This window comes from Colius striatus, chromosome 3 (assembly GCF_028858725.1).
Source record: "Colius striatus isolate bColStr4 chromosome 3, bColStr4.1.hap1, whole genome shotgun sequence".
NCBI lineage: Eukaryota > Metazoa > Chordata > Aves > Coliiformes > Coliidae > Colius > Colius striatus.
The window spans coordinates 152,996-170,167 of NC_084761.1; the positions used below are offsets into that span (position 1 = coordinate 152,996).

The 17,172-nt window shown below is 71.5% G+C and overlaps 4 protein-coding genes across 6 annotated transcripts in view; 2 read left to right on the plus strand and 2 right to left on the minus strand.

The window, feature by feature from the left end:
- Positions 1–5,808, plus strand: part of CORO7 (coronin 7) — a 33,271-nt gene extending 27,463 nt beyond the window's left edge. The window contains exons 10-28 of one of the 3 annotated variants that reach the window (XM_061992135.1): positions 962–1,016; positions 1,146–1,203; positions 1,299–1,444; positions 2,104–2,199; positions 2,286–2,432; positions 2,593–2,725; positions 2,821–2,996; positions 3,074–3,182; positions 3,275–3,361; positions 3,446–3,588; positions 4,111–4,215; positions 4,324–4,409; positions 4,505–4,646; positions 4,733–4,822; positions 4,898–5,014; positions 5,090–5,225; positions 5,324–5,415; positions 5,492–5,578; positions 5,658–5,808. In XM_061992135.1, the coding sequence (XP_061848119.1) occupies positions 962–1,016; positions 1,146–1,203; positions 1,299–1,444; positions 2,104–2,199; positions 2,286–2,432; positions 2,593–2,725; positions 2,821–2,996; positions 3,074–3,182; positions 3,275–3,361; positions 3,446–3,588; positions 4,111–4,215; positions 4,324–4,409; positions 4,505–4,646; positions 4,733–4,822; positions 4,898–5,014; positions 5,090–5,225; positions 5,324–5,415; positions 5,492–5,578; positions 5,658–5,663 (2,011 nt within the window). In that variant the 3' untranslated portion in view covers positions 5,664–5,808. The remainder of the gene's footprint in view (positions 1–961; positions 1,017–1,145; positions 1,204–1,298; positions 1,445–2,103; positions 2,200–2,285; positions 2,433–2,592; positions 2,726–2,820; positions 2,997–3,073; positions 3,183–3,274; positions 3,362–3,445; positions 3,589–4,110; positions 4,216–4,323; positions 4,410–4,504; positions 4,647–4,732; positions 4,823–4,897; positions 5,015–5,089; positions 5,226–5,323; positions 5,416–5,491; positions 5,579–5,657) is intronic. The other 2 variants (XM_061992136.1, XM_061992137.1) reach the window with 2 other exon arrangements.
- A 166-nt stretch (positions 5,809–5,974) lies between these two features.
- Positions 5,975–7,460, plus strand: PAM16 (presequence translocase associated motor 16). The gene is made up of 5 exons (XM_061992139.1): positions 5,975–6,069; positions 6,338–6,422; positions 6,768–6,907; positions 7,135–7,200; positions 7,305–7,460. Exons 1-5 carry the CDS (start codon positions 6,067–6,069, stop codon positions 7,386–7,388), a joined length of 378 nt encoding a protein of 125 aa, XP_061848123.1. The 5' UTR covers positions 5,975–6,066; the 3' UTR covers positions 7,389–7,460.
- Positions 7,461–7,826: 366 nt separating this feature from the next.
- On the minus strand, positions 7,827–15,812 carry GLIS2 (GLIS family zinc finger 2). Its single transcript, XM_061992138.1, is given in 7 exon segments — positions 7,827–9,850; positions 10,001–10,119; positions 10,224–10,357; positions 10,805–10,981; positions 11,264–11,498; positions 11,500–11,631; positions 15,568–15,812. Coding segments are annotated over 6 exon segments (1,560 nt in total). The 5' UTR covers positions 11,616–11,631; positions 15,568–15,812; the 3' UTR covers positions 7,827–9,071.
- On the minus strand, positions 15,581–16,564 carry LOC133625081 (basic proline-rich protein-like). Its single transcript, XM_061991895.1, has one exon. It carries the CDS (start codon positions 16,562–16,564, stop codon positions 15,581–15,583), a length of 984 nt encoding a protein of 327 aa, XP_061847879.1.
- Positions 16,565–17,172: the final 608 nt, after the last annotated feature.

Sequence of the window (17,172 nt, forward strand, 5' to 3'; positions counted from 1 at the left end):
CCAAGGTACAGGCACAAGTGGCATAGCTACAGGGGCAAGTACAGGCGTCTCCCTCATAGCCTGGCATGGCATGGCACGGCACAGCACAGTGCAGCATGGCACAGTATGGCACAGCACAGAATGGCATGGGACAGTGCAGCTCCCTCCCCTGTGCACAGCCGCCCAAGTGTCAGCCCAAAGTAATGGACCACTGCTTTGTTTTCTGCCCACCAAGCCCCCTCCTCTGTGCCAGCCGAGGGGCAGCAGAGTGGGCACCGAGCACCCATTGTCACAGGCCCCTCTGGCCGCCAGCCACTGAGCCTCTCTCTGGCCACTGTCCCCTCAGCCACCCAGCATCCCCCAGCCACAGGCCCCTCCAGTCACGGAGCCCGTCTGACCGCTGCCCCCTCCAGCTACCAAGTGACCCCCAGCCATGGTTCCCCATGGCCACTGAGCACCCCCGGCCACAGGCTGGGACAGGGCACGGGACAGGAACGAGGACACGCTGCAGCCAGCATGGCCCCACCACGGGGCACTCCCGGGGCTGATTGGGACCGCAGGTGCCGGGAGAGGCAGCAGCATGCCGGGGTGTGCCACGCGCCCGCCCCAAACTCGCCAAGCCAGCCTGGCCAGCCCCAGGGCTCCCCTGTGGGTGCCAGCGGCCTCCCCGAGCGGGGCTGGGAGCCGTCGCCAGGCACAGGGTGCAGGGCCAGGAGCGGATGCCCCGCGGCTGCTCAAGGGATCACTCAGGCACCATGCAGCCAGGCCCGGGGGCAGCCGGCAGTGCCATCCCACTGCAAAGCCATCACTGGGGCAGGCAGTGAGGAGTGGGCAGTGAGGAGTGAGCAGTGAGGGGTGAGCAGTGAGGGCTGTGCATGGGGGCTGTGCCTCAGCCAAGCAGGAAGGTGCAGGGTCCAATCCTGTGGCTGGTGGGATGCTGCACCCGGAGGGACCCCAGCCCAGCAGCCTCTTTGCCTTGCAGGGCAGCCATCCCGCTGTACGACGACGACACCAGACTGCTGGTGTTGGCAGGGAAGGTGAGGTGCGCGGGCAGCGGGGCGCAGGGGGTGCATCAGGGCACGTGTGGGTGCAGGAGGGTGCACGTGGGTGCAGGAGTCGCTCCCCACAGCGCCACTCACACCCCATCCCCACCACCTCTTTTCCAGGGAGAAAACCTTCTGTACTGCTTTGAGGCAGCAGTGGTGCAGCCGGCGCTCACCCCGGGTAAGGAGCCCACAGCCTATGTGGGGCTGCTGGCGCTGGCGGGGTCCTGGTCCCCACCTGGCACCGGCCCCATGGCTGCCCTGCCCGCCCCGCAGTGACCCAGTGCCGGATGGAGGGCAGGACGCGTGGGCTGGCGGCCGTGCCACGCCTGGCCCTGGACGTGATGGCCTGCGAGGTGCTGCGTGTGCTGCAGCTCACTGACACCGCGCTCGTCCCCATCAGCTACGTGGTGCCGCGCAAGGTGAGGGGCTGCCCGGGTCCATCCCGTGGGGGACGCAGCGGAGGGTGACAGAGGCACTGCCAGGCCGGGCAGAGCAGGAGCAGAGGGGAGCCAGGTGCTGGCAGTGGGTCAGATTTGGGAAGCTGGGAGTGGGTCAGGAGGGCTGCATCTGGGGGGCAGATCTGGGAAGCTGGAGGTGGGTCAGGGAGGATGTGTCTGAGGGGACAGATTTGGGAAGCTGGGTGCTGCATGCAGTGTGCTAGAGAGTGGATCCAGAACACTGGGTGCTTCCTGTCAGGTGCTGGGTGCCAGATCCCAAATGCTGGTGCTTAGAGCCGTGTCAAAGCGGCTAAAATGTGAGCGCTGGGGAGCAGAGTCTGTGTGCTGGGGCAGGATCTCAGGTGTCAAACCCGGGGGGGCTGGGTGCTTTGAAGCTGGAAGCTGAGTGCTGTCAGCAGCAGTGCTGGCAGCTGGGTGCCGTTTGCTAGGCTGGCTGCATCCAGGGGTGCTGAGGCAGCCCAGCACCGGCGGGCAGCAGCTGCAGCTCATGAGGAGAGGGCTCTGTGGCTGGAGGGGCCGCAGTGCTGGGGGGTGCCCCAGCCCAGGCGGTGCCAAGTGTCAGAAGGATGGGGCTGGGGGTCTTCAGGGACACCCAACTGCCCCCATCTCCTCTCCCTCAGTCCGTCCAGGACTTCCATGAGGATCTGTTCCCTGACTGCGCCGGGATGCTGCCAGCCACCAGTGCCCAGGCCTGGTGGGCAGGGGACAGCCAGCAGGTCAGCGTGGCTCAGTGGGCAGTGTCCTGCATGGTGGCATTGCCGGGGGGCTGCCATTGTTCCCTGCCCACCGCCCTGCCCGCCAGCAGGTGAGAAGGGTGAGCCTACACCCCGCACGGAGACCCACAGAGACCTTCACCTCCTCGGTCATCGCCTGCGCCCAGCCACAGGCGGCTGACACCAGCCCCGCTGACGGTGACACCGGCCCCACCGACACTGACACCAACCGGAGCGTGAGTACAGGCTGCTGGGCAGTGGGGTTGCCAGGGCAGTGAGGAGGGGCCAGGGCAGCAAGGGGGATGTGGTGCCAGAGGTCCCCGCTGCCCTCTCTCTGCAGGGAAGGGGAGGGCTGGGACACTGGCACCTCCTGCCATCTTGCTCTCTGTCCCGCAGGAGGGCAGCGGCTACTCATCGCCGTCCTCGCTGGCCTCACCAGGCAGCACCAGCGGCTCCCTTTCAGCCAGCACCGGCCCCTCCAGTGGCTTCGCCAGCAGCCCCAGCCAGAAGTCTCTCCAGAGCATTTTGGGTGAGCAGGCAGCAGGGTGGGCTGCGCAGGGCCTTGGCTAGGGCAGTGCCCGGGGAGGGTCCCGCGGCACTCACCCGTCCCCCTGCCCGTGCCAGGGCCCAGCTCCCGGTTCCGGCATGCGCAGGGCAGGGTGCTGCACCGCGACACCCATCTCACCAACCTGCGGGGGCTCAGCCTTACCACGCCGGGTGAGAGCGATGGCTTCTGCGCCAACCGCCTGCGCGTCGCCCTCCCACTGCTCTCTGCCGGTGGGCAGATCGCCATCCTTGAGGTACCCACAGCACAACGTGGCGCGGCACGGCACGGCACAGCAGTGCAGCACAGCTGACCCACTGCTCTGCCCCGCAGCACTCCCGGCCTGGCCGTCTCCCCGATGTGGCCGTGCCCACCATCCAGAACGGCGTGGCTGTGGCTGACCTCTGCTGGGACCCATTCGACACGCGGCGCCTGGCCGTGGGTACGTGTGGCGGCACCAGGCAATGCGCGGGCACAGCCCCCTGCACTGGCCGTGCCGCACTAACCGTCCCCCTCCCCATTCTGGTGCCGCAGCGGGTGAAGATGCCAAGATCCGTCTGTGGCGCATCCCCGAGGGAGGGCTGCGGGAGCCGCTGCGGGAGCCTGAGGCCGTGCTGCAAGGTAAGTGTGGCAGGGGGCATGCTGAGCCCCCTGCCTGGGCTCTGGTGTGAGGCGGCAACGGCCACGCACCGCTCGGCCTCCCAGGTCACACGGAGAAGATCTACTCCATCCGCTTCCACCCTCTGGCCTCCGACCTCCTGGTCTCCTCCTCCTACGACATGACGGTGCGGATCTGGGAGCTGGGCACAGGGCAGGAGGCCCTGTGCCTGCAGGGACACACCGACCAGGTAACGGGCACACTGACAGAGCCGGGGCAGGGGCTGGAGCACAGGGTGCTAGGGAGGGGCTGAGGGAATGGGGGTGCTGAGCCTGGAGAAGAGGAGGCTGAGGGCAGCCAGCAGCACTCTCTGACACTCCCTGACAGGAGGCTGCAGGGAGCTGGGGGTCAGGCTCAGCTTCCCAGGCAGCAATGACAGGACAAGAGGCAATGGGCTGCAGCTGCCCCAGGGGAGGCTGAGGCTGGAGCTGAGGCAGAACTGTGTCCCTGAGAGGGGTGTCAGCCCCTGTGCCAGGCTGCCCAGGGATCTGGGGCAGTGCCCAGCCCTGGAGGGATCCCAAAGGCGTGGGGCTGAGGTGCTGAGGGCTGTGGGTCAGTGCTGGGCTGGGCAGGGTGAAGTCAATGGTCACGCTCAAGGGGCTTAAAGGGCTTTTCCAGCCCAAAGGATTCAGTGATTCTATGACTTTGGAGACATGCCAGGGGATGCATTTGGCCAGGCAAAGATGGGGGCACACAGTATCTGTCTCCCCAGATTTTCAGCATGGCCTGGAGCCCCGATGGGATGAAGCTGGCGACAGTGAGCAAAGATGGACGCTTACGGCTCTACGAGCCCCGGCGCAGCCTTCAGCCCCTGCAGGTATCGTGGTGCTGGGGGTGAGCTGGAGAGCTGGGGGTACACCCCCGCGGGCCCCTGCCCGCACTCCCAGCTCTGCCACACAGTGAGGACGACCTTCACCCCTCGCAGGAGGGGCCAGGGCCCGAGGGGGGCCGTGGGGCACGCCTGGTTTGGGTTTGCAGCGGCGACTTCCTCCTGGTGTCCGGCTTTGATAGGTAACAAATAGGAGGGACACACACAGCAGGGCTGGAGTCCCCCACGGGACACCGTGTGCCCCCTCCCCAAAGCCCACCCTGTCACGTCCCCGCAGCCGCAGCGAGAGGAAGATCCTCCTGTACCGGGCGCAGGCGCTGCCTGAGGGACCCGTGTCTGTCCTCAGCCTTGACGTAGCCCCTTCCACCCTCCTGCCTTTCTACGATGAGGACACCAGCGTGGTCTTCCTCACTGGCAAGGTGAGGCCTTGCTCCACAAACAAGCCTTGGGGGCTGCCTGTGGAGGGACCCTCCCTGCCGCCAGCCCCACTTCGCTCCCTCCCCAGGGCGACACCAGAGTCTTCCTCTACGAGGTGACGCCCGAGCCCCCCTATTTCCTCGAGTGCAACAGCTTCACCTCCACCGAGCCCCACAAGGTAACGGGGGTGGGCTCTGGGGACCGTGCTGCTTGGCCCCGCTGCCAGCCCCTGCCCACGCCTCCGTGCCCCCAGGGTTTTGCGTTCCTGCCCAAGCCGGCGTGCGAGCTGCGGGACGTGGAGTTTGCGCGGGCGCTGCGCCTGGGGCAGAGCAGCCTCGAGCCCGTGGCTTTCCGCGTGCCGCGCGTCAGGGTAAGCTGGGGGTGTCCCGCGTGTGCTGGGGGCGCGGGAGGCCGGGACCCCTCCTCACCGCCCCTCGCCCCGCAGAAGGAGTATTTCCAGGACGACATCTTCCCGCCGACGCGCGTGTGCTGGGAGCCGGCGCTGGGCGGCAGCGCCTGGCTGGCGGGACAGGACGGGCGGCAGCGCCGGCTCTGCCTGCGGCCCCCCGACATGCTGCCAGGTGCGTGGGCGGCGGGGCGACCCCGGCCCCGGGGCGGGCGGGAGGGCGGCGGAGAGCGGGGCGGGGGGGTGTCAGCCCCAAAGCGATCTGCCCCGCAGCGAGCCAGGCCCCGAAGGACGCTCCGGCGCGGCGCTTCGTCCCTGCGGCCGTGTACCTGGAGGAGAAGAGCGAGGAGCAGAAGAAGGAGGAGGTGGGTGCGGGGGCCGGCGGGGCCGGGCCGGGGCCGGGGCCGACGCCCCGGGCCCACGCTCCGCCCCGCCCCGCAGCTGCTCAGCGCCATGGTGGCTCGGCTGGGCAGCCGCCAGGACCCGCTGCCGCAGGACTCCTTCGAGGGGGTGGACGAGGCCGAGTGGGTACGTGCGGAGGGCCGGGAGGGCAGCCCCGGGGCCGGCCGCGCCGTGCCGCCCCTCACCCCCGCGCTCCCTTCCGCAGGACTAGGCCGGGCCCGGCGCCCTGGAGCCGCGCGGGGACCCCGGCACGGGCGCGGCGGAGCGGCGGGAGCCGGGCGGGGCGCGGACAGCACAGCGGCGCGCGGCCGGGGCTCTGCATTAAACCCGCTACAGCAGCCGCCGGCTCTGGCCGTGATTCTGGGGCGGGGGGCGGCAGCCGGGCAGCGGGAGCGCAGAGCCAGGGGCCGGGCAGCGGGAGCGGGGAGGCGGCGGCGGGGCGGCTGCGGCCGCCACACGCGCACACGCCGCCCTGCCAGCACCTCCCACCCGGCGGGACCACCAGGAGGCGCTGCGCGGCGCGCGGGCCCGCTCTGTCCCCCGCCACCGCCTCTCGGTTGCCGGAAGCGACCTTCGACCCCTGACGCCGCGGGGCGGAAGCGGCGCCGGGAAACATGGTGAGGGCGGACGGGGAGGGCGGCGGGAGCGGGACAGGGACGGCAGCGACAGCGGCTGGGCCGGGGCGGAATGGGAGCGACAGCGGCTGGGCCGGGGCGCGGGGCGGAATGGGAGCGACAGCGGCTGGGCCGGGGCGCGGGGCGGAATGGGAGCGACAGCGGCTGGGCCGGGGCGCGGGGCGGGACGGGCGGCGGGGAGGCCGCGGGTGGCCGGGCGGGCAGTCCCGGCGCGGCGGTGACGGCGACGGGCCGCGGCGTGTCCCCGCAGGCCAAGTACCTGGCGCAGATCATCCTGGTGGGCGCGCAGGTGGTGGGACGCGCCTTCATGCGTGCGCTGCGCCAGGAGTTCGCAGGTAGGAGCCGAGCGGCAGCTCCCGGCGCGTCCCCCCACGGCGCCGGGCCCGGCGGGTCCCGGTGTGACGGGCAGCACACACAGCCTGGTACCGACCCGGGGGCGGTTCGGCTGGAGCCGTGGGGCATGGCAGCCCCAGCCCTGCCCACCCGCAGCCCCCCTCGCTGAAGGCACCCACGGCAAACCAGAGCCCCGGCGGCTTGTCGGGATGGTCCCTATGGGGCACGGGCGGCGTGGGGAGGGCTGGGATTGGCCCTGAGCTCCTCAGAGCCACCCGGGCTTTGGTGCCCAAACCCTGCCGAGGCCCGAGGGGGCCGGGGTCTCAGGCTGGGGTGTCTCCGAGCAGCGAGCCGAGCAGCGGCAGATGCACGAGGGCGCTCAGAGAGGCCTCAGTCCGCCGCTGCCTCCAGGATCATTGGCATCAGCCTCCAGGAAGCTCAGCAGATCCTCAACATCTCCAGCCTGAATCCAGAGGAGATCCAGAAGGTAGAGGCTGCCCCAGAGCCACCGGGCAGGGGCTGAGAGCTGCTCCCTGGGGAGCTGGGTGCTGCCCTGGGGCCAGTTAATCCCCATGTGCAGTTCCCCTGCCCCAGCTGGCGGTGCTGCCTGTGGCAGTGGTTGGGCACAGCCACCAGTGTCCCAGCTGGAGGCTGCAGGGCTGTGGCTGGGGCGGGCAGAGGAGGCAGATCCAACAGGGACCTTCTCTTTGGCAGAACTATGAGCACTTGTTCAAGGTGAACGACAAGTCAGTGGGAGGCTCCTTCTACCTGCAGTCCAAGGTGAGGAGAGGGGCAGGCACTGTGCTGCCCCTTCCCCTGCCAGGGCCTTGGGAGGGGAGCAGCAGCCCCAGCACCATGGCTGACCCTGGTACCACGTCCCACAGGTGGTGAGAGCCAAGGAGCGGCTGGACGAGGAGCTGCGCATCCAGGCCAAGGCCGAGGAGAAGGGGCGGAAGGCCGAGACGTGAGCAGGGCGGCCTCGAGCGCCACAGCCCTCACCCTTAACTTATACACAGCCAATAAACACCGTGTGCTCCCTGCCTGGCCTGGCTGCTCCACGCCCTACTGGGGGCCAGGGGCTGGCTGTGATGCCGTCTGCCCTGGGGAGGAGGGAGGTGGCTGCCGAAGAAGGGGTGTCCCGGGGGCTCTGAGGGCTGCCAGGGCCCTGGGGGGAGGCTGCAGGAGCCATTCCGGGCTGGGCTGGGCCACTGGGGGCCTGAGCTGGGGGGGTCTCTCTGTATGCCCTCTGCGGGCAGGGTGCTGCCATCCCCACCTCAGGGGGTCCCACAGACCCTGGCACAGCCTTACCACTGCTGCCAGACCCACCAGGACCTGCCAAGGCACCGGGCAGAGCCGCAGCCACGGCACTGTCCTCTCCGGCACCTGCCACGGGCCCAGACAGGAACTCGACTTCAGCTTCGCTTTATTGTTTCCTTAATAAAGTTCGTCTCCCCGGGAGGAGTGTAGTGTTATGGTCGTTAGCTTATCATACGGCGGCAGTCCTTACACGCGGCTGACAGCGATGGAGCCTGGCACGGCAACGGAAACACAACCCAGAAACTACGAGAGAAAGGCACTTGGAGACCGTTAAAATACTGATGTCCTGGAATGTGCAACAACAAAGGGGCGAAGGAGCGAGGGGACAGACGTACACCGTGCACCGGCCGCGGGGGCCTGGTCGTGGCCCGCGGCAGCAGTGGCAGCAGGAGGGCGGGTGCAGGGAGACCGGCTCCCCGTGGGGCTCCCGATGGCACGGCCCCTGGCTGGGAGAGGGGGCTGCAGGCAAGGATCCTGCGCAGCGGCGGCAGGGAGAGGAGACCCCCTTGGCACGTGCCAGGGGAGGCCCTGGGCTCTGCCTCACTGAGACTGGGCACGGCACCCGCTCCTGGCACTGTCACAGCCTCGCGCCCGCCCCAGCACTGCCCCGAGGGGCTCAGAGACCCTGTGTTGGGGGCGGTGGCGGCAGCAGCCAGGCCAGCACCTGGAGCCCTGCCTGCGCTGGCGCGTGCCCACGGACCATGGTTGGGTATGAACGTAGCTACAGAGGGTGGCTCTGCCCCGGCGCGGAGCTGGCGCGGCGAGCGGCACACCAGCCGTGTGCCTTGTCGCAGGGAGGGCCGGGGAGGCAGTGGGGGATGAGGGCGGCTGCAGGCACGCAGGCAGCTGCCAGGCCGGCGTGTGCCCAGCCAGCTGGGCCTGGCACAGAGGTGCCATGGCCACGGCAGCACCTGCAGCCATGCTGCCAGTGGGGACGGACAGTGCAGCCCGGCACGGCACAGCCTGTCCTGAGGGGTCACTCCTGTCCCTGCGGGGAGCCCAGGGGCCACAGGTGGCCCGAGTCAGTGGCAGCAGCCGAGCCCGAGCGGGACCCTGTCAGCAAAGGGGGCTGGTCGAGAAATAAATAGCAGCGTCTGGGGCTGCCTGGGCTGGGGGGCGCAGGGGTAGCCCCACCAGCCCCAGGGCTGCCCCTGGCGCGAGGCGCAGCCAGCTCCGGCCGCCGAGGGATTATTGCTTTTCTCAGAAGAGTCCCTTCTTCTTTCGTGACGGTTCAAAGCAGGAGCGAGGCCCCGCTGGGGCTGGGGGTCTGCGGGGGGGGGGAGCGGGGATCTGCCCGTGGGGCCAGCGGCCAACCCTGGGCGTCGTCGGGGCCCTCAATTCACGGCAGCGGGTTTGAGCAGCAGGGAGCCAGGAGGGATGAGCACCCAGCCTGGCGGCAGTGCCTCGGGGCTGCCCGTCGAGCCCACGCCGGCCGAGAGGTCGAGCACGGCCCCGGGCAGCAGCGCCAGGCTCTCGGAGGGCGCCCGCGACCACCCTGGCTCCGTCCTTTCGCCTCTTTCCTTGCGGCTCTCCAGCCCCTTACCTGCTTTGGGCGGCCGCCCCTCGGCGCCGCTGCCTTTCTCCCCCTCGGCCTTGACCCCGCCGGCCAGCAGCGACATGACGGGCAGCCCCAGCCCCGCCGCGAAGGGCGAAGGCAGCAGCGGGCTCTTGGCCAAGTTCAAGGGGCTGCCATTGAGGGGCAGGATGGGGCCGGGCAGGGCCCCCGTGGCCCCGCAGCCCAAAGCACTGAGGTCAAGCGGGGCTGGCGCCAAAGGGATGGGCAGCGCTGGCAGCCCCGGCGGGGCAAAAAGCGCGGTGGGGTTGGGGATGACGAGCTGCGCCCCGTTAACGTAGGGCAGCTCTGCTGGGCCCAGTGGCGTCTTGGCAGGTGGGTGCACCTTGAGCATCTCCGGGTGCTCAGCCGAGACGAAGTGGCCGTGAGCCTTGATGTGCTTGCGCAGGGAGCTGGGATCGGTGTAGCGCTTGTGGCAGCCCGGCATCTTGCAGGAGTAGGGCTTCTCCACGTAGTGCGTGCGGGTGTGCTTGAAGCGGTCGCTGGAGTTGGAGTAGCGCTTGTTGCAGCCTTCGTAGGGGCAGATGTAGGGCTTCTCGCCTGCAGGACAGCACAGCGCAGGGTCTGACAGGGACGCAGCCCGCCCTGCCCAGCCCCCCCTGCCTTCCCTGCCCCGGAGACCCCGCGGGTCCCGCTGCCCTCCCCACCCCAGGGGCCCTGCAGATCCCACTGCCTGGCGCCGGCACTGACCTGTGTGTGAGCGGTTGTGGATCTTCAGGTTCTCCAGACGCGAGAAGCTCTTGTTGCAGGTAGGGCAGCGATGCGGCTTCTCGTTGGTGTGTGTCCGGATGTGGATCAGCATCTTGTACCTGCAGGGTTAGAAGTCTGTCAGAGAGGCTCAGCTTCTCGTGGTGACCCAGAGCAGCTCCCCAGAGCCACCCCCACCCTGTGGTGCCCAGAGCCCCCTGCTCACCTGGCATTGAAGCCCCTGCCGTGGCGGGCACAGCCCTCCCAGTGACAGCAGTACCCTGCATCCTTCTCAGGTTTGACGTGGAAGTCGTTGACGTGGTCCACCAAGTCTTGCAGGAGATCGAAGAACTGGTTGCACTATGGGCAGGAGGCCAGGGGTGAGGGAGCCCAGCAGGGTGGGCATGGGGAGGGCAGGAATCCCCTTCCAGGCCCACCCCCCGCCCTTCATCCTCCCACTCAGCTGCCACTCAAACTCCCTGCACAGCAGCACCAGCATCTGGGCAGATGGAAATGGTCTCCACAGCTCTGTATCGCCCTGCCAGCATCCCTGCACAGCCCCAGCTCCCCATCACTCCCCGTCCCCAGCCTCACATTCCACCCCAAAGCCCCATAGAGCTAGCTCCGCCATGGCCTTCTACTCCCACATCCCCTCCCCAGCCACAAAATGCCCCTGTGTGTCACCACGCTCCCACCAATGCCCCTGCATTGTCTCCCAGTCCCCCATCACCATCCCCAGCCCCACAAAGCTTTCACACAGCTCCACAGCCCCATAACCCTTCAGCTACCCCATCCCTCCCTGCTGACCTTGGACCAGCGGCAGACAAGCTGCTTGGGCAGAGGCAGCTCAGGGGGCAGGCGTTTCTCCTTGCTGGGGGGCAGGAAGGCAGCGGGGGGAAGCTGCAGGGCCCCCCCTGCTCCCAGCGGCAGGAAGAACTGGAAGGAGCTGGGGAGGCCGTCAATGTAGCGCAGGGACTGGAAATCCTGGAGCAGAGCCGGGGTGGGGGCGGTGGATGATGGGCCCAAGCTGCCTGGAGAGCCCCAGGGAGCCCAGAACCCTTAAGATACATGCCCCCCCCCCCCCCGGGGAGATTCTACGTGGATACTGGTGTGGGCAGGCAGGACACTGACCCCAGGATGTGTGTACACACGGATGGACTGTGTCCCCGGCTGCACCAACCGTGTTGCCAAGGTCAGCAGCCCTGTCCCGGGCACTGGGATGCTGCAGGGAGGGGACACGGTGTGGGGGGACACGGCTGTACTTACGTGTGGGGTGAGGGGGCCGGGCAGGTCCCCGCCACTCTGGCGCTCGGGGGACAGCGACACGCTGCCGGCCGGAGACTCTGCGCCAGAGCGGGGCGAGAGGCTGAGGTCCACCACCGGCACAGTGGGGAATCGCCCATCCCGCAGCTCCGCCAGCCTGGAGTGTGCCAGGAGGCCGGGGGCCGGCACGGCACGGCGGCCCCCCCCGGCTGCCCCCTCGGCCATCCCCGGCCGGCGGGGCATCGGGGCGCGGGGGGCCGCGGGGCCGGGGGCCGGGCACACCCCGCTTCTCCCGGGCTGCTCGCAGCTTGGAGATGCTCAGCTTGAGGTCCAGCGGCTCCTCCAGCGAATGCATGGTGCCGGGGCGGGTGCTGCGGGGACAGGCAGGGGTCACGGCGGGGTCGGGGGCACCGCGAGGATGGGCGGCATGGTGGAGTGGGGGACACCGCGAGGATGGGGTGCAATGTGAGGATGGGGACCACCGTGGGGCATCACCGCCACCTCAGGCATTGCTCCAGCCTGGCCCCGTGGCAATGCCGCCTGCTCTGGGCCAGAGTCTCAGCGGGTGCCAGCGGCTGTGGTACTGGCACGGGGACCCCGCCGCCACGCCGTCCCTCACAGCCACCCTCTGCAGTGGGCAGAGGGCAGGGCACGACCCCGGGGCCCCCACTGCTGGCCCCGCAGTGTCCCCAGTGTGTCCTCTCCATGTCATGGGCACAGTCCCTTGGCTGGCTACCAAACCTTGTCAGGGATTGCCAAATCCCCCAGGCATCCACCGCCCCGGAGCTGCGGTGTCCCCACTCTGCCTCCCTCATCCGCCCGTTCGTCTGTCCCCACGGGGCTGCCCCAGCGAGGCCTTTCCCAGCCGCAGAGCAGGGCGGTGGTGGCCATCAGCCCGGCGGTGACCCGGGCGGCTGAGCCTGCTGGCCCCAGCCCCGGAGGAGGCCGAGCTTCCTCCCCCGCCGGGGCCCCTTCCCCGCCAGCCAGCGCCAGGGCTGGGCAGGGGCTGCGGCACAGCACGGCGTGGCACGGCACAGCGCCGTGTGGCACAGCAGAACACGGCGTGGCACAGTGTAGTGCAGCAGGGCGACTGCCCACATGCCCCCTCCCCTTACCAGGGTACGGCGAGGGATCTCAGCACCCCTCCGCCCATGCCCCTGTCCACAGGGTGCCAGTTCCGCAGCGCCGCGTTACCCGGTGTCCCCCCTCCCCACAACCGCCAGCTCAGCTGAGCCCCCCGCCCTGTCGGGCGGCTGAGCACGGGCAGCTCAGCGCAGCGGTGAGCGCCGAGCACGGCCCCCGCGGTGCCCCCCCCGGCCACCCGCATCGCCCGGGCGGGCGGGCGCGGGGGCGGGCGCGGGGCCGTGCGGAGGGGCCCGCGAGGCGCACCCGGCAGACGTGGCAGCGGGGCCCCCCCATCCCACCCCACCCCGCCCCAGGGGGCCCGGCCCCCGCCCTGCCCCTCCGGCGGCCCCCTGCCCCCCTGCGCTGGCGGGGGTCCAGCCCGGCTCAGACGCTGAGGAATGCGGAGGAGCCGCGGGGGGCGGGGGGCCCGGCGGTGGGGCGGCGGGACCCCCCGCCCGCACCCCCCCGCCGGGGCTGCCCCATGTCCTGGCCGCGAAGGCCGGCCCCACGGAGGTCCCCTCCCACGCTCCCGTGAGAGGAGCTGCCCCACAGCAGGCTCCCTGCTTCCCGTGGCTATAGGGCTGCCCCACGGCAGGGTCCCTCCTCTCCCACGACGGGTCCCTGCCCGAGCCTCCACCTCCCCCCCATAGCTGTGGGGCTGCCCCATAGCAGGGTTCCCTCCTTTGTGGCAGAGCCGCCTCCCCGAAGCCCCGCAGTCATGGGGCCAGCCCCACGGCAGGGTCCCTGCTCTCCAGGGGGTCCTCGCCCTGCTCTCACATCAGGACTTGCCCCCTCCCTCAGCCCCCCACGGTTCTCAGGCTGCAGCTCCCCCCGCCCCCTGCCCGGGGCACAGACGGACGGACCCCGCGGCCGGGATGTTGCAGAGGGACAGGACCCCAGCAGCCCTCCAGATGCCAGGCGTCCCACGGGGGGGATCAGGGCTGGTCCCACCGCAGCGGCTGTGCCCCCACATGCCCGGGGTGCTGCGTTTGAGGGGGTCCGGGGCCGGGCGGTGCCGGGAGGAGGGGAGGGGCGGCCGCGCGCCCGGGTGGGGCGGGTGGGAAAGGGGCCTCGGTCCGCTGACGCCAGGGCTGCCGGGCGGTGGGCAGCTGCCAAACCACGCGGCCCCGCCGCCGCGCCTGGGAACCGGGGGCCGCGGGGGCCTCGCCGGGACGGGGACGGGGATCGGCCCCGCCGCGGCTTGGCCGGTCGCCCCAGCACCTGCGGCCCCCGTGAGAGGCCCCTGCCCGCCCCGCTCCCCCCGCCCCGTCCTCTCCTGCCCGCGCCAGGCGCTGCCAGCTTCGGCACAGCTCCCCCCCGGCCGCACAGGGAGACCCCCCCCCCCGCACCCGCCGCGCCAGTTCAAACCAGTCCGGCGCGGCGCTGGGCTTCCTAGTTGGGGCGGGAGCCACTGGGACGAAGCCCGGGCGCGGGGGGCGGGGGCGTTCCGCAGCTCCCGGGGCCGCCCGGGCTGGGGTCCTGCAGCCCCCCCCGCGCTGCCCGGCTGGGGACCCGGCGTGACCCCGGCGCCGCCGGCGGGTGCCAGGTCCCGAGGCCACCCCGCCAGGCTGTTTGTCCTCCCCCTCGCCGCCCCGGTCCCAGCTGCGGCACGAAACCCGCCAGGAATACCGCTGGGCGAGCGGCGGGGCAGAGGCGCGGAGGGCTCGGGGATGGCGGCGGCCAGGGGTGGCAACGCCAGGCCCGCCATGCCCCGGGAGGGGACGGTGACCCGGGGCCTGCGAGCCGGGAGCGATGCCAGCGCTGCGGGCGGGGAGGCTCGGGGCCCCCCCGGCACAGCCCCCCGGGCACTGGCACCGCTGCCGAGGCCGGGCGGCCCCGGGAGCCCCCCTGGCCCGGACGAGGGAGGCGGCTGGCAGGACCCAGCACTGCTGCCCGGGCATTGTCCCCGGGGCTGCTGACAGGACACCGGCCACCGCGGAAGCCGCCAGCCCTTCTTGTCCCACCGCGGCCGGCTCCTCACCCGAGCTCCTGAGTGCCTGCCAGGGCTGGGGGGCCACATCCTGCTGCTGCCCGCAGCTTGACCCCAGCAGCCCCTGCCCCACGCAGCGACGGCAGCCTTCAAGGCATCCACAGAGGTGGCCGCGGCTCTGGTCCTGAGCCGAGGCCGGTGCCATGGTCCCCCCCTTCCTGTGCACATGGTGGCTGAGGAGGTCCCGGTGGGGGACTCCCTGAGCCCCCAGCCCCACGGCGGTGCCGCTGGCAACAGACGCACCCTGACACCTCTGCTTGAGGCTGGGGCCGGCCCACGCAGGGACAGGAGCGGGGCTGGTGCCCGGCCCGGCCCGCGGATGGGACCCTCGGGAACAGCCCCAGGCTGCGGGGACACGGGGAGCCCGGGTTTGGGGGGCGTGTGGTTACAGCAGGGTGACACAAAGGCACGGGGAAGGGGAGGTGGCTGCTCGCAAAGGGGTTTCTCCACACGGAGCGGGGCACAAGCCCCTGCAGCAGCGCCCAGGGACGCTGGGGACGATTTCTGGCACCTCAGGGAGGGGTCACGCTGGCCGGGCCCACAAAGCCTCCACCCCACTTTTGTCTCTGCCGCCCCACGCCTCAGCCCCACGAGGCTGCCCCCCGTGATGGGAGCCGGGGGTGAGGGGGTGTGCGTGGGGGCTGCTCGCGGTCCCTGCCCGGACAAAGCCGCCCTCCGCACACGCTGGGGACACTGGGGGGGTCCCCGGGGGCGGCCGGGCAGAGGCACCGAGCGCGGCCCCGCCGCAGCCCCCGCCCCACGGCCAAGGTCAGGACAGCCGCCCCGAGTGCGGGGACACATAGGGTGACGGCCACCACTTCCCGCACCCCCGGGGCGGTGGGGGGCCCCGCTCTGCACACCCCCCACCGTGTCCCCCGGGGGACGCCGCACTCCCGCCGCCTCCCTCCTCACCCGCCACCCTCCCCGTGCCCCAGGGCTGCAGCGGGGCCACGTCCCGTCCCCCCCCACAACCTCAACCCACCGAGGGGGAAGGGGCGGGGGGGGGCTGCAGGTGCCGAGCCAAGGGACCCCCCTTCACACACTCCCCGGGACGGGGTCTCGGAGCCCCTCGCGGGGCGGGGAATGGGGGGAGCGCGGTTGTGCGCCCTCTCCCCCCCCCCGACGCTGGCAGCAGCATCCTCCCCCCACCCGCCGGCGCGACAAAGCGGCGGTGCCCGGTGCGCGACCGTACCTGCGGCGGGGTCTCAGGGCCGGCGGCGGGCGGGCAGCGCAGCCTGGCGGAGCGGGCCCCCCCGCAGCCGGGCCGCCGGGCCGCTCCGCCACATCTGCAGGGGCTGGGGGGCGGGTGGCGGCGGGGCTCGGCCCCCCCCTCCCCGGTCCCCCGGGCGGCGGCGGCGGCGGAGGGCGGCGGCGGGGCGGGGGCTCTGCCCGCCGTGATTTATGGGCGCCCCGCACCGACCGGCCCGGCCCCGGCTGCGGGCGGGAGCTGGGCGGGGGCCGGGGCGGCCCCTCCCCGCCGCGGGGGGCACCGGGGGGCACGGCGGGGGGGGGACACCGGAGGGACAGCGAGAGTCCCGCCCCCCGTGAGGCGGGGTGACACGACGGACACCCCCGCGCAAGGTCACCCCGGCGCTGCGGCAGAGCCGAGCCCCCCCGGTGTGTCCGTGTGTCCCCCCCCGCCGGGGACGTGGCGGGGGTGGGGGGGGGGGGAACTCCGGCGGCGGCGCAGGACGCGGGGACGGCGCCCACCGGAGCGGCCCCCCCCGCCCCGCACCGGGGACGGATGGGGGGGGGGGGGTCACACCGGGGAGGGGGGGAATCCCCCTCCTCGCGGGAGCGGCACCGCCCGCCCGCGTGACGTCACGGAGCGCGGGTGGCGTCACGCGTGGCGGGGCCTCCGCGTGACGTCCCGGCGGGGGCTGTCCCGGGGCCGCGGCTTCTTCCGGCGGCAGGATGTGGCGGGGCCGGCCCGGATGCTGCAGCCCGCGGGGGGGTCTCGGGGCCGGCGGCGGTGGGGCGCGGGGCCGCACGGGTGGCCGCGGGCGCACCCCACCCGTGGGGATTCGGCGGGCCGGGCCGGGGCGGCGCGAGTGGCCCCGGCACAGAGCGCGGGACACGCGGGAGCTGCGGTCACTCCCCGCTCGCGCCGCGTTCGCGGGGGCAGCGGCCGTGTCCCCCGCAGGGACCGCCCTGGTGCTTCTCCCTGGCTGGCGCCTGCACTTCTTCATTCTCTTTTTTTTCCCCCCGAAACAGGAGGGTGAGCCCCGATGGCTCTGCCCCCCAAAAAACCCCCGGAGTGGGCTGAGCTACCTCCGGGGGGGCTCTGGTGCCACCCACGATGGAGGTGGCCCCGGTGGGGACAGGGACACGTGGCGATGACATGGTGGCTTGGAGTCCTGGCCTGGCTTCCCCTTGGGCCACCAGCTCCCCTTCACCGTGTGCCAATATCGCCCCGCTGCCCCAGTCCCAAAGTCTCCCTGCCTTGGGGGACGTGGGACCCCCACCCTGGGGATACCTGCACAGGAGCCCACTGCGACAGCATAGGGGTATGGGTTTGGGGAGATGTGCCCGCCGTCTCTGTGCCAGGCCAGCTCTAGGCTCCCCATGCCCTCAGTGGTCGCCGTGTCTGCTCTGGTGGCCCTGGGTGGCCCAGGCCCCATCTCGGCAGTTCCCAGCTCCCCCACCCTGAGCCTGTGGGAGTCCCTGAGCTCTGTATCAGCCTACAAAGCCCCCTGCCAGCCCTGTCACCCCCAAACTCCTGAGCCCTATGGCATCCATTCCCAAGGCTGCTCTGAGTCTCATGGTCCCTGCCAGCCTCCATGGCCTCTGGTGAGCC